This window comes from Anabrus simplex, chromosome 5, assembly GCF_040414725.1.
Source record: "Anabrus simplex isolate iqAnaSimp1 chromosome 5, ASM4041472v1, whole genome shotgun sequence".
Classification (NCBI taxonomy): Eukaryota; Metazoa; Arthropoda; class Insecta; order Orthoptera; family Tettigoniidae; genus Anabrus; species Anabrus simplex.
Window position 1 is genome coordinate 130,989,301 of NC_090269.1, and position 12,639 is coordinate 131,001,939.

At 40.2% G+C, this 12,639-nt stretch overlaps 2 protein-coding genes across 3 annotated transcripts in view; one reads left to right on the forward strand and one right to left on the reverse strand.

The window, feature by feature from the left end:
• The window catches only part of Lnpk (zinc-ribbon metal-binding protein lunapark), a 170,114-nt gene that overhangs the window by 20,266 nt on the left and 137,209 nt on the right, over nt 1–12,639 (reverse strand). The gene's annotated exons all lie outside the window — the stretch shown is intronic.
• Nucleotides 2,731–3,480, forward strand: LOC136874225 (craniofacial development protein 2-like; the record flags this gene model as incomplete). The annotated part of the gene is made up of 1 exon (XM_067147864.2): nt 2,731–3,480. A coding segment is annotated over one exon (750 nt), but the record flags the coding sequence as incomplete, so codon positions are not given.

A 12,639-nucleotide genomic window follows, 5' to 3' on the forward strand; every position in this document is an offset into this window, starting at 1 on the left:
TATACATGGGATCCGTTGGGTGAAAAGGAAGTGTAATTAATTAAAAACCAATTTATTTGACAATACTAATGAGTAACTATGAAACATCTCTGTGTATAATCCTTAAACTACGCGAGATTTCACTTGGGTACCAGTATCTTTATTCGTTTTAATTTCTTGTTTACCTCTGTTTCTGCTCATTTAATTTTGACTGTGTTTTGGTAATCTTTCCCTTTCCCTTCGTATTTTGGTTGGTCCTGTGTGTTATTTGGGTTCATGTTTTCGGGGTTGCCAAGGACTCTTGGCGTGTTTGTCACCATGGCAACTGATCACGGTTGTGATTGTGTTTGTTGTTGTTTGGTGGCGTTCGGCTTCTCTTAATTATGCATGTGAGTTTTGGTCCGTTTCTTGGGGATTTTTCATTTGTTTTCCATACTTTATGTAATTTTATGTATTCCCCTTTTATTCATCCTTATATTTTTCTGACCTTCTGCCGGTTTATGTCTGCTATTTTCTCATCCGCGTTGCATGTACTGGGGGCCGTGTGAAATCTCCGTGGTGATTAGCCTAAGTGTTTTCGGTGTAATGAAAATATTTATAAGTTAAAGAAATGTTGTGAAAAGAAATACTTATTGAAGACGCAATGCATAAAACATGTTAATATTTCACATGTAGTTGGATTGGTTTGAAGTTATACAAAATGTATCAGGTAATTTTATTTTTCTGTCCGGACGGCACGTTAAGTTTTTCCTTTCTAAACTTATTTGTAACCCAGTTTGGGTGGTTTTAATTTTGGACGCTTCCCTGATAGTGATGGCTTAATTCATTTATTCTTTAAAATAAATAAATATGTAAGTTATGTTCATTATGAAAAACTTGCCCTCTTTATTGTAGATTAGAAATTTTACTGCCGTACCAACATTTATTTTGATTCATGGTCTCTGGGTAACGGATTGTTCAACTAAGGTTGTGGTATGCTTTGGTGGTAATGAATTATTTTGCTACTGTCTTTAATTTTCTTGTCCCTGTTTGACTTCTACTGCTGACTGTCGGTAAGGTGGTAGAGTTAATTGAGAGCGTGGTTTCGATCCACGGACCTCTGGGTTATGGGCCCAGCACGCTTCTCATAATCAGATGCATATGTTAACCTAGCTATTTCTTCATCTGATATACCTAAAATTCATATAAATACATGTATTTTGTATTCACGTAAGTATACTAATGCATAATTAGAGAAATTAAAAATGAAATGGTGCATGACTTTTAGTGCCGGGAGTGTCTGAGGACAAGTTTGGCTCGCCAGATGCAGGACTTTTGATCTGACTTCCGTAGGCGACCTGCACATCGTGATGAAGATGAAATTTATGAAAACGAAACATACACCCAGCCCCTGTGCCAGTGAAATGAACCAATTATGGTTAAAATTCTCAACCCTGACGGAAAACGAACGCGAGTCTCCTGTGACCAAAGGCCAGCACGCTAACCATTTAGCCATGGAGCCAGACATAATTACAGAAATCTTCCCAGAACACTAATGATCATTTTTGAGGTTAGAAACACACTATTAACTGATTTAAACCCTAACCCACAAAATCGTGCTAGTTTACAAATGGAGAGTTTCTTCTTCTTCTTCTTCTTCTTCTTCTTCTTCTTCTTCTTCACAAATGGGTCGCTTAGCACCGCACGAAATCAACACTTTCTAGCCTTCCTGTTGGCCCAGTATTCCTTCATACGCAATGATTGGATCTGTTTTCGTTGCTCTGAACATGTATGTTGTGTAGTCTTCTCTTCTTCTTCTTATTATTATTATTCGAAACGCTGTGTGTGGTGATTTTCCCAATTTCATTCCGGTCAAGTAGGTTTGGTGATCCTAATGTCTTCAGGTCTTTTTCTGTAAGCTTGTACCGATTCGGTCTAGTAGCCTTGTTCCTTATGAATGTATGTATTTTGTGCGTCAGTCTGTTTGGGTCCAGTCTTTCTTAAGTGTCCCATGTATTGAAGGAAATCTTAAAATGATTCACAATGAATTCAATATGTAGAAGATAATAAAAGGGACAACTTACCTTGAGGCCGCATGGTATGTTTTGTTTACGGAAGTTTAAACACATATACTGTCTCCTTGTGGCCAACTATCGAAATTTACACAACTGCAATATGAAGCGTGGAACCCGCACGATCATTGCAGTCTGATGTGACGCATGGAAACGGCCTAGTTTTCTTTAAATAAAATAAAAACCCGACCCGCACGATTTAAGGTCCAGGGGTAAAAGGGCTACAGATAAAAAAAGAAGCAAAAGAAAGTAGCCTATCTTGATAATAAAAGGAAATGTCAGAAATTGGTAAGAGAAGAAAAGTTGGGAAGAATTTACACAAAATATGGAAACAGATGAAGCTGGCAGTAAGTGAATGCTGTATGGAATTATACAGAAGTAATAGGAAAGAAGGACCCAGGAAACGACCTGGGGGAGTCTCTACGAACATCTTGAGAATCTGGCTAGAAACGGGGGTGTGATGCGAATATATGAACTCACCAAGAGAGTTCACTTAGCCTCACACACCTCAATTCTCCAAATCCTACCTACGCGTGGTGCCCCTGTTAAGCTGAGCAACCCAGTGGAAGGTTGGGTTTTCAACCCCAGCGGGAAACTGGGTCAGTGAGCCACTTTGCTCAATTTAAAATATTCCGGAGTTTCAAGTTCCCTAGTCGGATCTCCGGGGGGAACTACGTTGAGAGAAGCCTCAAGAAAGGTGCGATGCTGCAAGGAACAGTACTGTTTAGGAACTTGGAATGTAAGGTCCATGTATCAAGGAAAGCTGGATGTAGTCAAACGAGAAATGAAGAGACTGGGCATCGATATACTGGGAATAAGTGAAGTGAGATGGATTGGTATTGGTGAATTTGCTACAGATGAGTACATCGTCTACTATTCTGGACATGAAAACCAAAAGAAAAATGGAGTTGCCCTCATAGTTAGCAACAGGGTGCGTAACACTATAATGGGGTGCAATTTTAAAACTGATAGAATGATGTCTGTACGTTTTCAAGGCCAACCTTTTAACATCACAGTCATACAAATTTACGCTCCAACTGCAGAAGCTGAAGAGGAAGATATTGACCGGTTCTATGAAGACTTACGAGAATTGCTACAGTTAACACCAAAGAAGGATGCCGTCTTCATTATTGGTGACTGGAATGCCAAAGCAGGAAATCAAACTATAGACGGAGTAACAGGAAAATTTGGCCTTGGCACAACAAATGAAGCTGGACAGAGACTCCTAGAATTCTGTCAAGACAACTCACTGGTCATTACCAACACACTGTTTCAATTGCCCAAACGACGCCTATACACCTGGACCTCGCCAGATGGTAAATGTCGGAATCAGATTGACTACATACTTTGTAGTCAGAGGTGGAGGAGCACTGTACAGTCATCCAAAACAAGGCCTGGGGCTGATTGTGGATCAGATCACGAGCTCTTAATTTCCAAATTCCGGCTCAAATTAAAAAGGATTGACAAAGCCAAACCATCAAGCGGATATGACCTAAATAGCATACCTCTTGAATATGCAGTAGAGGTTAGAAACAAATTTAATGGTTTAGATTTAAGAGATAGAGTCCCAGAAGAGCTATGGTCAGAAGGTATGCTGTGTTTTTTTTTTTTTTGCTAGGGGCTTCACGTCGCGCCGACACAGATAGGTCTTATGGCGACGATGGGATAGGAAAGGCCTAGGAGTTGGAAGGAAGCGGCCGTGGCCTTAATTAAGGTACAGCCCCAGCATTTGCCTGGTGTGAAAATGGGAAACCACGGAAAACCATTTTCAGGGCTGCCGATAGTGGGATTCGAACCTACTATCTCCCGGATGCAAGCTCACAGCCACGCGCCTCTACGCGCACGGCCAACTCGCCCGGTCGTATGCTGTGTTGTCAAGGAGACAGCAGAAAAGCATATTCCTAGAAAAAGAAAAAGAAGAAGGCCAAATGGTTATCGGGTGAAGCACTACAAATACCAGAAGAAAAAAGGAATGCAAAAATCAAAGGGGAAAGATCGAAGATGTCTAAATTAAATGCAGAGTTTCAGAAACTAGCTAGAAGAGATAAGAATGCCTTTTTGAATGAACAGTGCAAGGAAGTTGAGGAAAATAACAGACTGGGTAAGACAAGAGACCTTTACATAAGAATTGGAGACATCACAGGGAAATTCCAGGCGAAGATTGGAATGATAAAAGATAAAAATGGAAAAGATCTTACTGAAGCAGAGGAGATTAAAGAAAGGTGGAGGAAATATGTTGGCAATTCGTATAGGAAAGATCGGAATACTCCTGATGAAGATATTCCATTGTCAGAGACAAAACCAGATATCCTAGAAAGTGAGGTCAAGTGGGCCCTAGAAAGTATTGCAAACAATAAGGAAAGTGGTTATGATGGAATCCCAGCAGAACTGTTCAAAATCCTAGGAGAGGATGCTGTGAAAGTGCTACATTCAATATGTCAGCAAATATGGAAAACCCAGCAGTGGCCAAAAGATTGAAAAAACTCAGTGTTCATCCCAATTCCAATGAAGGGCAGTGCTAAAGAATGTTCAAACTACCGAACAATCGCACTTATATCGCATACTAGTAAGGTTATGCTCAAGATCCTGCAAAATAGGCTTCGGCAGTATGTAGATCGAAGAACCTGAAGAACAAGCCGGTTTCCGCAAAGGCAGAGGAACCAGAGATCAAATTGCTAATATTCGCTGGATTATGGAGAAAGCAAGAGAATTTCAGAAAGACCTATACTCATGCTTTATTGACTATGTTCAAGCCTTTGACTGTGTTGACCACAATAAATTGTGGCAAGTACTCAAGACTATGGGAGTACCGGATCATCTTATTTGCCTTATGAGAAATCTCTACTCTGATCAGGAAGCTACGGTGAGAACTCTATATGGAACAACTGAATGGGTCAAGATTGAGAAAGGTGTACTTCAAGGCTGCATATTGTCACCTTATTTATTCAAATATGCAGAGTATGTGATGAGGAATGCCAAATTAGATGAAATAGAAACTGGAGCTAAAATTGGTGGGAGATATATAAATAACCTTAGATATGCTGATGACACCACCCTGTTGGCAGAAAGTAAAGAACAACTGAAGTATCTACTAATGAAGGTGAAAGAAGAAAGTGCAAAAGCTGGACTAAGGTTGAATGTCAAGAAAACAAAGATCATGGCAACTAAACTTATCACCTCCTGGCATATAAATGGTGAAACAATGGAGGTTGTTCCTAGTTTCATCTACTTGGGCTCCAAAATAACTGCTGATGGCGATTGCAGCCATGAGATTAAAAGACACTTGCTCCTTGGGAGGAAGGCAATGGCCAACCTTGATAACATTTTCAAGAGTAGAGATGTAACTTTAAGAACGAAGAATCGTATAGTGAAGGCTATGGTCTTCCCAGTAGCAATGTACGGCAGCGAAACCTGGACAGTAAGAAAGGCTGAGCGTCAAAGAATAGACGCATTTGAACTATGGTGTTGGAGAAAACTCCTTAGAGTTCCGTGGACTGCGAAGAGATCTAATAAGTCCATATTACAGGAAATCAACCCAGGCTGTTCACTGGAAGGTCAAATACTGAGACAAAAACTGAAGTACTTCAGTCATATTATGAGAAAACATGATTCACTGGAAAAGACCTTAATGCTGGGGAAAACTGATGGTAACAGGAGAAGAGGGCGACAACGGATGAGGTGGATTGATGGCATCAAGGAAGCCACGGCTCTCAATTTAGAAAGACTTCGGAAAATAGTATATGACAGGAAGAAACGGCGCACTTTGGTCTATGGGGTCACGGAGAGTCGAAAGCGACTAAACGATTAACAACAACAACAACAACAATAGGAAAGAAAGAGTTTATATAAAGTTGATGAAAGAGGAAGGTGGAGAGTTGATAACACGCAGAAGAAATAAAGAGAAAATGGAAGGACTATTTTGATAAACTGCTGAATGTGAGAAATTTTGCAGAGGAGACTATGCTAATATGGTGTGATCACTCAACAGTAGAAGACTATAAGACTGAATAATGTTAGAGGTGAAATTAGCAGTTCCTAAAATGTAAATGGGGAAGGCACCAGGAATGGATGAAATAAGTGCGGAAATTAGGCTGCTGGACCTGCTGGACTACAATGGGTGTACAAATTGTTAAAGTGCATATGAAGACAGAAACGTGTGCCAGTAGATTGGGGAAAGAGAATAATAATACCAGTCTTTAAGAAGGGGGACAAAAGAGTTTGCGATAACTATAGAGAAATCACACTCTTATCACAAGTGGCAAAAATACTGGAAATAATATTAGAGAGGAGAATGAGAAGAAAGGTAGGAGAGTTGCAAGAGGAACAGTACGGCCTTAGAAGTGGAAGATCCACAGTGGACCCAATCCTCAGCATGAGGCAATTAATGGAAAAAAATTAGGAATATGGAAAGGATATGGTCATGACATTCATAGGTCTGACAAAGGCATACAATAGTGTTCGCAAGGAGAAGGTGTAGGGAAACCAAGGTCGAAAGGAGACTGGATACACAAACTGTAGAAATGGTGCAAGCAATGTACAAAAACTGTCAGCAGCATCGACTCCATTTGGAAGAACAGAATGGTATAGAAATTAAACTGGACTAAGACAGGGGAGTGTACTGACACCTCTTTTGTTTCTAATGGTTGTGGACAAAATCATAAAGGAGACAAAGGAAGCATGGAGATGGAAGTCATTACTATTTGCAGACTATATTTTGATCTGGGAATCAAACTCCAAAGAGTACAAGAAAAATTTGATGTAAGGAAAAGGAAAATTGAAAAGTATGGCATGAAAATCAACACAGAAAAAAGCAAGACCATGGTGATATTAAGAGGAATAAGACAAGGGAAAGGCATTGTGGAAATTGGTCAAAGCTTTGAAATTGTTGACAGTTTCAAATACCTAGCGAGTGAATTAAAGCAGAATACAGGGCTGGACAAGGAAATTAGCAACAGAGCAATACATTCTACCCGAGTGTAAGAAACCTAGTTTTGAATAAGGAGTACCAAGGAAGTGTAAAGAAATAATGTACAAAATGTATTACACACCCATACTGACCTATGTGGGTGAAACCTGGACAATGACAAGTAGGGAGGACAGTAGAATTCAAGCCAGTGAAATGAAATAACTAAGAAGTATGAAAGGAAAGACAGACTGAGAAACAAAGTGAGAAAGGAGGTCAGAATGGAAAGCTTAAACAAGAGAAATGATAGAAGTAAACTAAGATGGTTTGGACATTTGAAGATGATGGGGAAGGAAAGAATACCAAAACAGATTATGAAAATGAAGTTTGAGGGAACTAGCGAGAGGGAGACCTACAAGAAAGTGAATCAATTCAATAAAGAAGAGTGCAAAAAGAAGAAGAAACCTGAATTGGAACAAAATGATGGAAGAGGAGAGGAAGGTGGAGAAGTGCCATAAATGTGCCAACCTGTCAGTAGTCTGATGATGATGATGTTTAAAGGGGCCTAACAGCTAGGTCATAGGCCCTATGAATAGAACCTAAAATGAATGATGAAAAAATGATTGAAATAAAACAATCAGTGGATCCAATTCACAATGCCTTCACTACTGGGATGATACTCATCTAAAGGGGTCCAAAATCCAGGTCACTGGCCCCACATAATGGTACTAATCACAGGTAACGTAGACTCATGGTGTTTCTTGCATGGTGGTACTAATCACTGGTAAAGCAGAACCATGGTGTTCTTCCTATAGTGGTGTTTCTTGCATGGTGGTACTAATCATTGGTAAAGCAGAACCATGGTGTTCTTCCTATAGTGGTACTAATCACAAGTAACGTAGACCCGTGGCTTCACATAGTGGGAGTAATCACAGGCCACGTATACTAGTGGTGTTGCTCACAAAGTGGCCCTAATCATACGCAATGTAGACCCACGGTATATCACACATTATGGCAACGTCCACAGGCAACACAAACCCATGGTGTTGCTCACATAATGGTACTACTACTCTCATGCAATGCAGACTCATGGTTTTACTCACAGTGATACTAATCACGGGCGTCAGCCAAACCTGTGGTATTTCTCACTTAGTGGCACTAATCACAGGCGACTTCGACCAAGGTGTTTCTCACAAAGTGGTACTACTCATATGTAACACCGACCCATTCTGAACACAGTAGAACAGTGGAACATGCCATTATCACAAACAATGCCCAAACCTGTAGTGTTTCTCACAAAATGGTACTGCTCCTGTGTAACGTAGACCCATGGTTTTCCTCGCAAAGTGGTACTAGCTGCAAGTAATATCGACCAAGGGTGTTCCACACGTAATGGTACTAATTACAAGCATTCTCAAGGTTCTAATTTCATCAATCCTTGGTCGCCCCTTATGACAGGCAGGGGATACCGTGGGTGTATTCTTCGTCTGCGCCCCCCACCCATAGGGGTATGCGAGTCTCTATCTCAATTACAGCTGTTTAGGCAAATCCTGATGTGATAATGTAGAGAACAAGCATGAAATATATATAAAAATAAAGGTCTGGCTTTCAACAGCCACAATTATCCAAAGACTGCTTCCAGTCACTATGCCTTACATTCGGAAGTACAACTCCAATTTGCTCAGACCGACGCAAGTTATCAGCTGGTGGGTTGGCACGCTTTCTATAGCATGGCTTTATTCTGAAGGGGTAGCTTCAAGACCATCTCTAGAAACTATATGTTAATAGATCTCACTGTTTGGACCTTAATTGGGAACGAAACTATTGTATTTTTTTTTTTTAAACGTGATCTCAACAGCAGGGAAGATGACGTCGTTTGAAATGGCGACAACTCTGGCAGCGGAGAAGTTGAAGGCACAGACAACTATAATTCAAACAAAGGCAGTGATCAGGTTTATTGTGTGATAGGCTTACTGCTCAAATGGCGGAGATATATGACTGGCATTGAGTTCTTTTTCATTCTTTTGTATGGATATTCCATAATATGATAAATAAAACTATGTCCAACCCTTATCCTGTTTCTGTGCGGGGCCGGGTATGGAGAAGGATGAATCTCCAAGATTTTATGATTGGGTGTCCTTACTGACAACCTCATCAGAGAGTGAATGGGATGAAGTTCATGATGTGATCTACTGTAAAAGAGAAAATAAAGATAATTGATTATATTTACAGTATATGTAGGCCTAATGCCTTTGCTGGTGAGACCTAGTGTTTAGAGAGCACTGATGATGATGATGATGCTTGTTGTTTTAAGGGGCCTAACATCGAAGGTCATCGGCCCCTAATGGTACGAAATGAAAGAACAAAAATTCCAAGGCATCCACTGACCAAAATAAAAATAAAATATGTCATGAAGAATGAATGGATGGACAGGAACACAACAAAACACAAAACAAACAAACAAAAACCAGTGGATCGGACTCAATAGAGATAAAAAATAACATTACCGACCAAGGAACCACTTATAAAGCACAATGATGCTTGGTGTCTAAATGGGGTGCAAAATCCAAGTCTAAGGCCCCACAGAATGGTACATGTCGCAAGTAAAATAGAACTATGGTATGTGTCATGTTGGGGTATTAATCAGAAGTAGCGAAGACTCACGGTGATCTACAAAAGATGGTACTACTCACAAGTATTGTACTTCATACAGGTAACGCAGACCTATGGTGTTTCGCACACAATGGCGCCACTTACAGCCAACACAAACCGATGAGTTTCCTCACCTAGGTGTACTAGTCATGGGTGCCGGTCCCAAGGGCCCCGTGGTGTTCCTCACATAGCGAGTACCAATCACAGGCAACGCAGACCCACGGTGTCGCTCATATAGTGGTACAACTCACAGGCTACGCCCAGACCCGCGGTGTTGCCCACATGGGTACAACGCAGGGGTACTGGAATCCACCCGGCCAGGCTTTTTACTGCAACGAATCACAAACCTATTTCGTACCAAGTTAGTGATACTACTCGCAAGTACATGTAACCCATGGTGTTCTCCGCATGATGGTACGAATCAAGAGTAGTTTCATGGTTCTAATTCATTCATCCCTTGGTCGCCCCTTTCAGTCGCCTCTTACGACAGGCAGGGGATACCGTGGGTGAATTCTTCGTCTGCCTCCCCCACCCACATGGGGTTAGAGAGCACTATTTATTTATTAATTAATTAATTAATTAATTAATTAATTAATTTGTCTCTTTATTAAATGGCGAAGTTAGGGCTCTTGGTCCTCTCTTACACTTAACCACTTACATTTTTACAGTATTAATCTAAAATATTATTGTAATCAATTTCTGTTATTGAGATAGGTGAGTCTTCTGGTATAGGCTAGAGCAATTTTGTTACATTCATTGATCTGTCTCAGTCTTATCCTTGGTTACGACAATATGAAAGTGAGGTATGAACGATGCTAGTAATGCCATTCTTCATGCAGCCAGTCCCTGTTACGAATGGTGTGAAAATGCTCATAGGATCGGTTGGTGCATGCATTTCAGTGGGCTTGGCAGACTGATATGTACTAGCAACTTCTGGCTTGGTGAGGAAAGCAACAGAAAACTAACTCATTTCCCTAGTACGCCTCTTCAGTGAAGCCTAGGCCATTTATGACAGCTGATGGCAGAGCTGCTGAGGATCCAGCCGGCCTTTGGGCTGAGGACTCAACATACATACTTGAGGGCCTAAAACCATTTTTGGTTTTCTTTAGTTTTTTAAAATTTAGAAATACTGCCTTCCTACAAATCTAGCCAGTACGACTCAGAATGCAATAAAAAATTTGTCAAAGAATAGTGCAAAATGCACACATGTACAATTTATAGGTCTTTACAGCCATAGGTCATGTGCTCATTCTACGAAATGGGACGCTATCACACATTGGATACCACCTCCCACTACTTTTTGTGGCTACAAAGATGAAGTAAAGCGGGTCTAATACATGAGGAAATACATGGTAAATCATCCTCATATTTGTTGCTATCATCTCCCAGTCCTTTGAACAGTTTGACCCTGCTGGTAGCTTCGAAGCCTACATTTGATTGTAAATTGTTCTCAAATTATAAGGAAGCAAGAATACATTTTAATATACAGTAGAAGTAAGTTTAGGCGAGACTTCATAATGGCGAAAAATGTACTTGCTATAGCAATTGTCGTTACACCAGATTTTTTGTAAAAGTCAGGAAAAACCGTATACACATTAAAATAGGTATGAAAGGCAATCAGTTTGTTCAAAACTTGTGTTTTCACGGATAATACCCACCTACGGCTTACTTGTTTTTGTTTTCATTCTAGATCCAATACTAGATTTATTTATTTATTTATTTATTCATTTATTTATTGTCTTGTTTTACATGGCGGGACTCAGGCTATGAAGCCTGCTATTCTGTCCGACCATACATACACCTACATGAAGAGTTAAATATACACTAAATTATCTGCAGTTTAATATCTTAATTATCAATTAAATGTTTTAATTAACCTAATAACTCAGCTATGATCTAATCCTACTATGTTTTAAGAAATTATTATTATTCATTAACCAGGTTTGACAGAGTTTCTTAAAGCGGAGGTGGTTTGACACGTTCCTAATTTCAGCAGGTAGGGAATTCCAAATTCGGCTGGCGGCGACTATGAATGATCTACTGTAGCCAGTTGAGCAGTGAATGGGAATGCTTAGTACTGCGCTGGATGATGATCTGGTAGGAATACTAGAAGGTGATGCTAGGTAATGGAATTGTGTGGCAAGGTATTCAGGTGTGTTAAGGTTCAGTATACGAAGTAACAGGGAAAGAGTGTGTAAATTTCGTCGCTCTCTTAAGCGTAGCCATGAAAGCCTACCAAATGCGGGAGAAATATGGCTAAACCTTAGTGTATCTAAAATAAATCGAACGCATGCGTTATGTGCCTTTTGGAGCTTGATGGAAAGTGGGGCATTCAGGTTACTGTATACTACATCACAGTAGTCGAATATTGGCATTACCATACTTTGGATAAGCAGTTTTCTTACATTTTGGGGGAGTAAATCTTGAGTTTTTTAAGGGAATGTAAGGAATAAAACACTCGCTGACATATGCTTGTTACATGATCGTTCCAACTAAGTTTTTTATCCATTATCATTCCTAAGTTTTTAACTGTGCCTTTGAATTGTAACTGGGTGCTTCTTAATGTTACTGAGTGGGTATGGACGTCTGTAAGTTGTGCGTGGGTTTTTTGGGTAGCTAAAAGAATACACTGCGATTTTTGGGCATTGATTTTTAGTGCATGGTCATCGGTCCACCTACATATTCTTCCTAGGTAGTCATTCATATTATTTATCGCAGTCGGTAAGTCGCGAGGATGTGCATGTGTATATATCTGTATGTCGTCTGCATACACATGATATTGACAATGTTTAATTACTTGTGTTAGTCCTGAAATGAAGATCGAAAATAGGAGTGGCACTGGCACTGACCCCTGTTGTATTCCAGTCTCTACAGATTGCCATGAAGAGAAATTTTCACCTGTAGATACACACTGCCGGCGATCAGAGAGATAGGAATACATCCAGGATAGTGTGCTTTGTGAGAAATTAAGAGCACGTAATTTTGCTATTAGTATGTCTGTCTGTCTGTCTGTCTGTGAATATTAAGAGCTCGGATGGAAAGCCACTTCTAGGG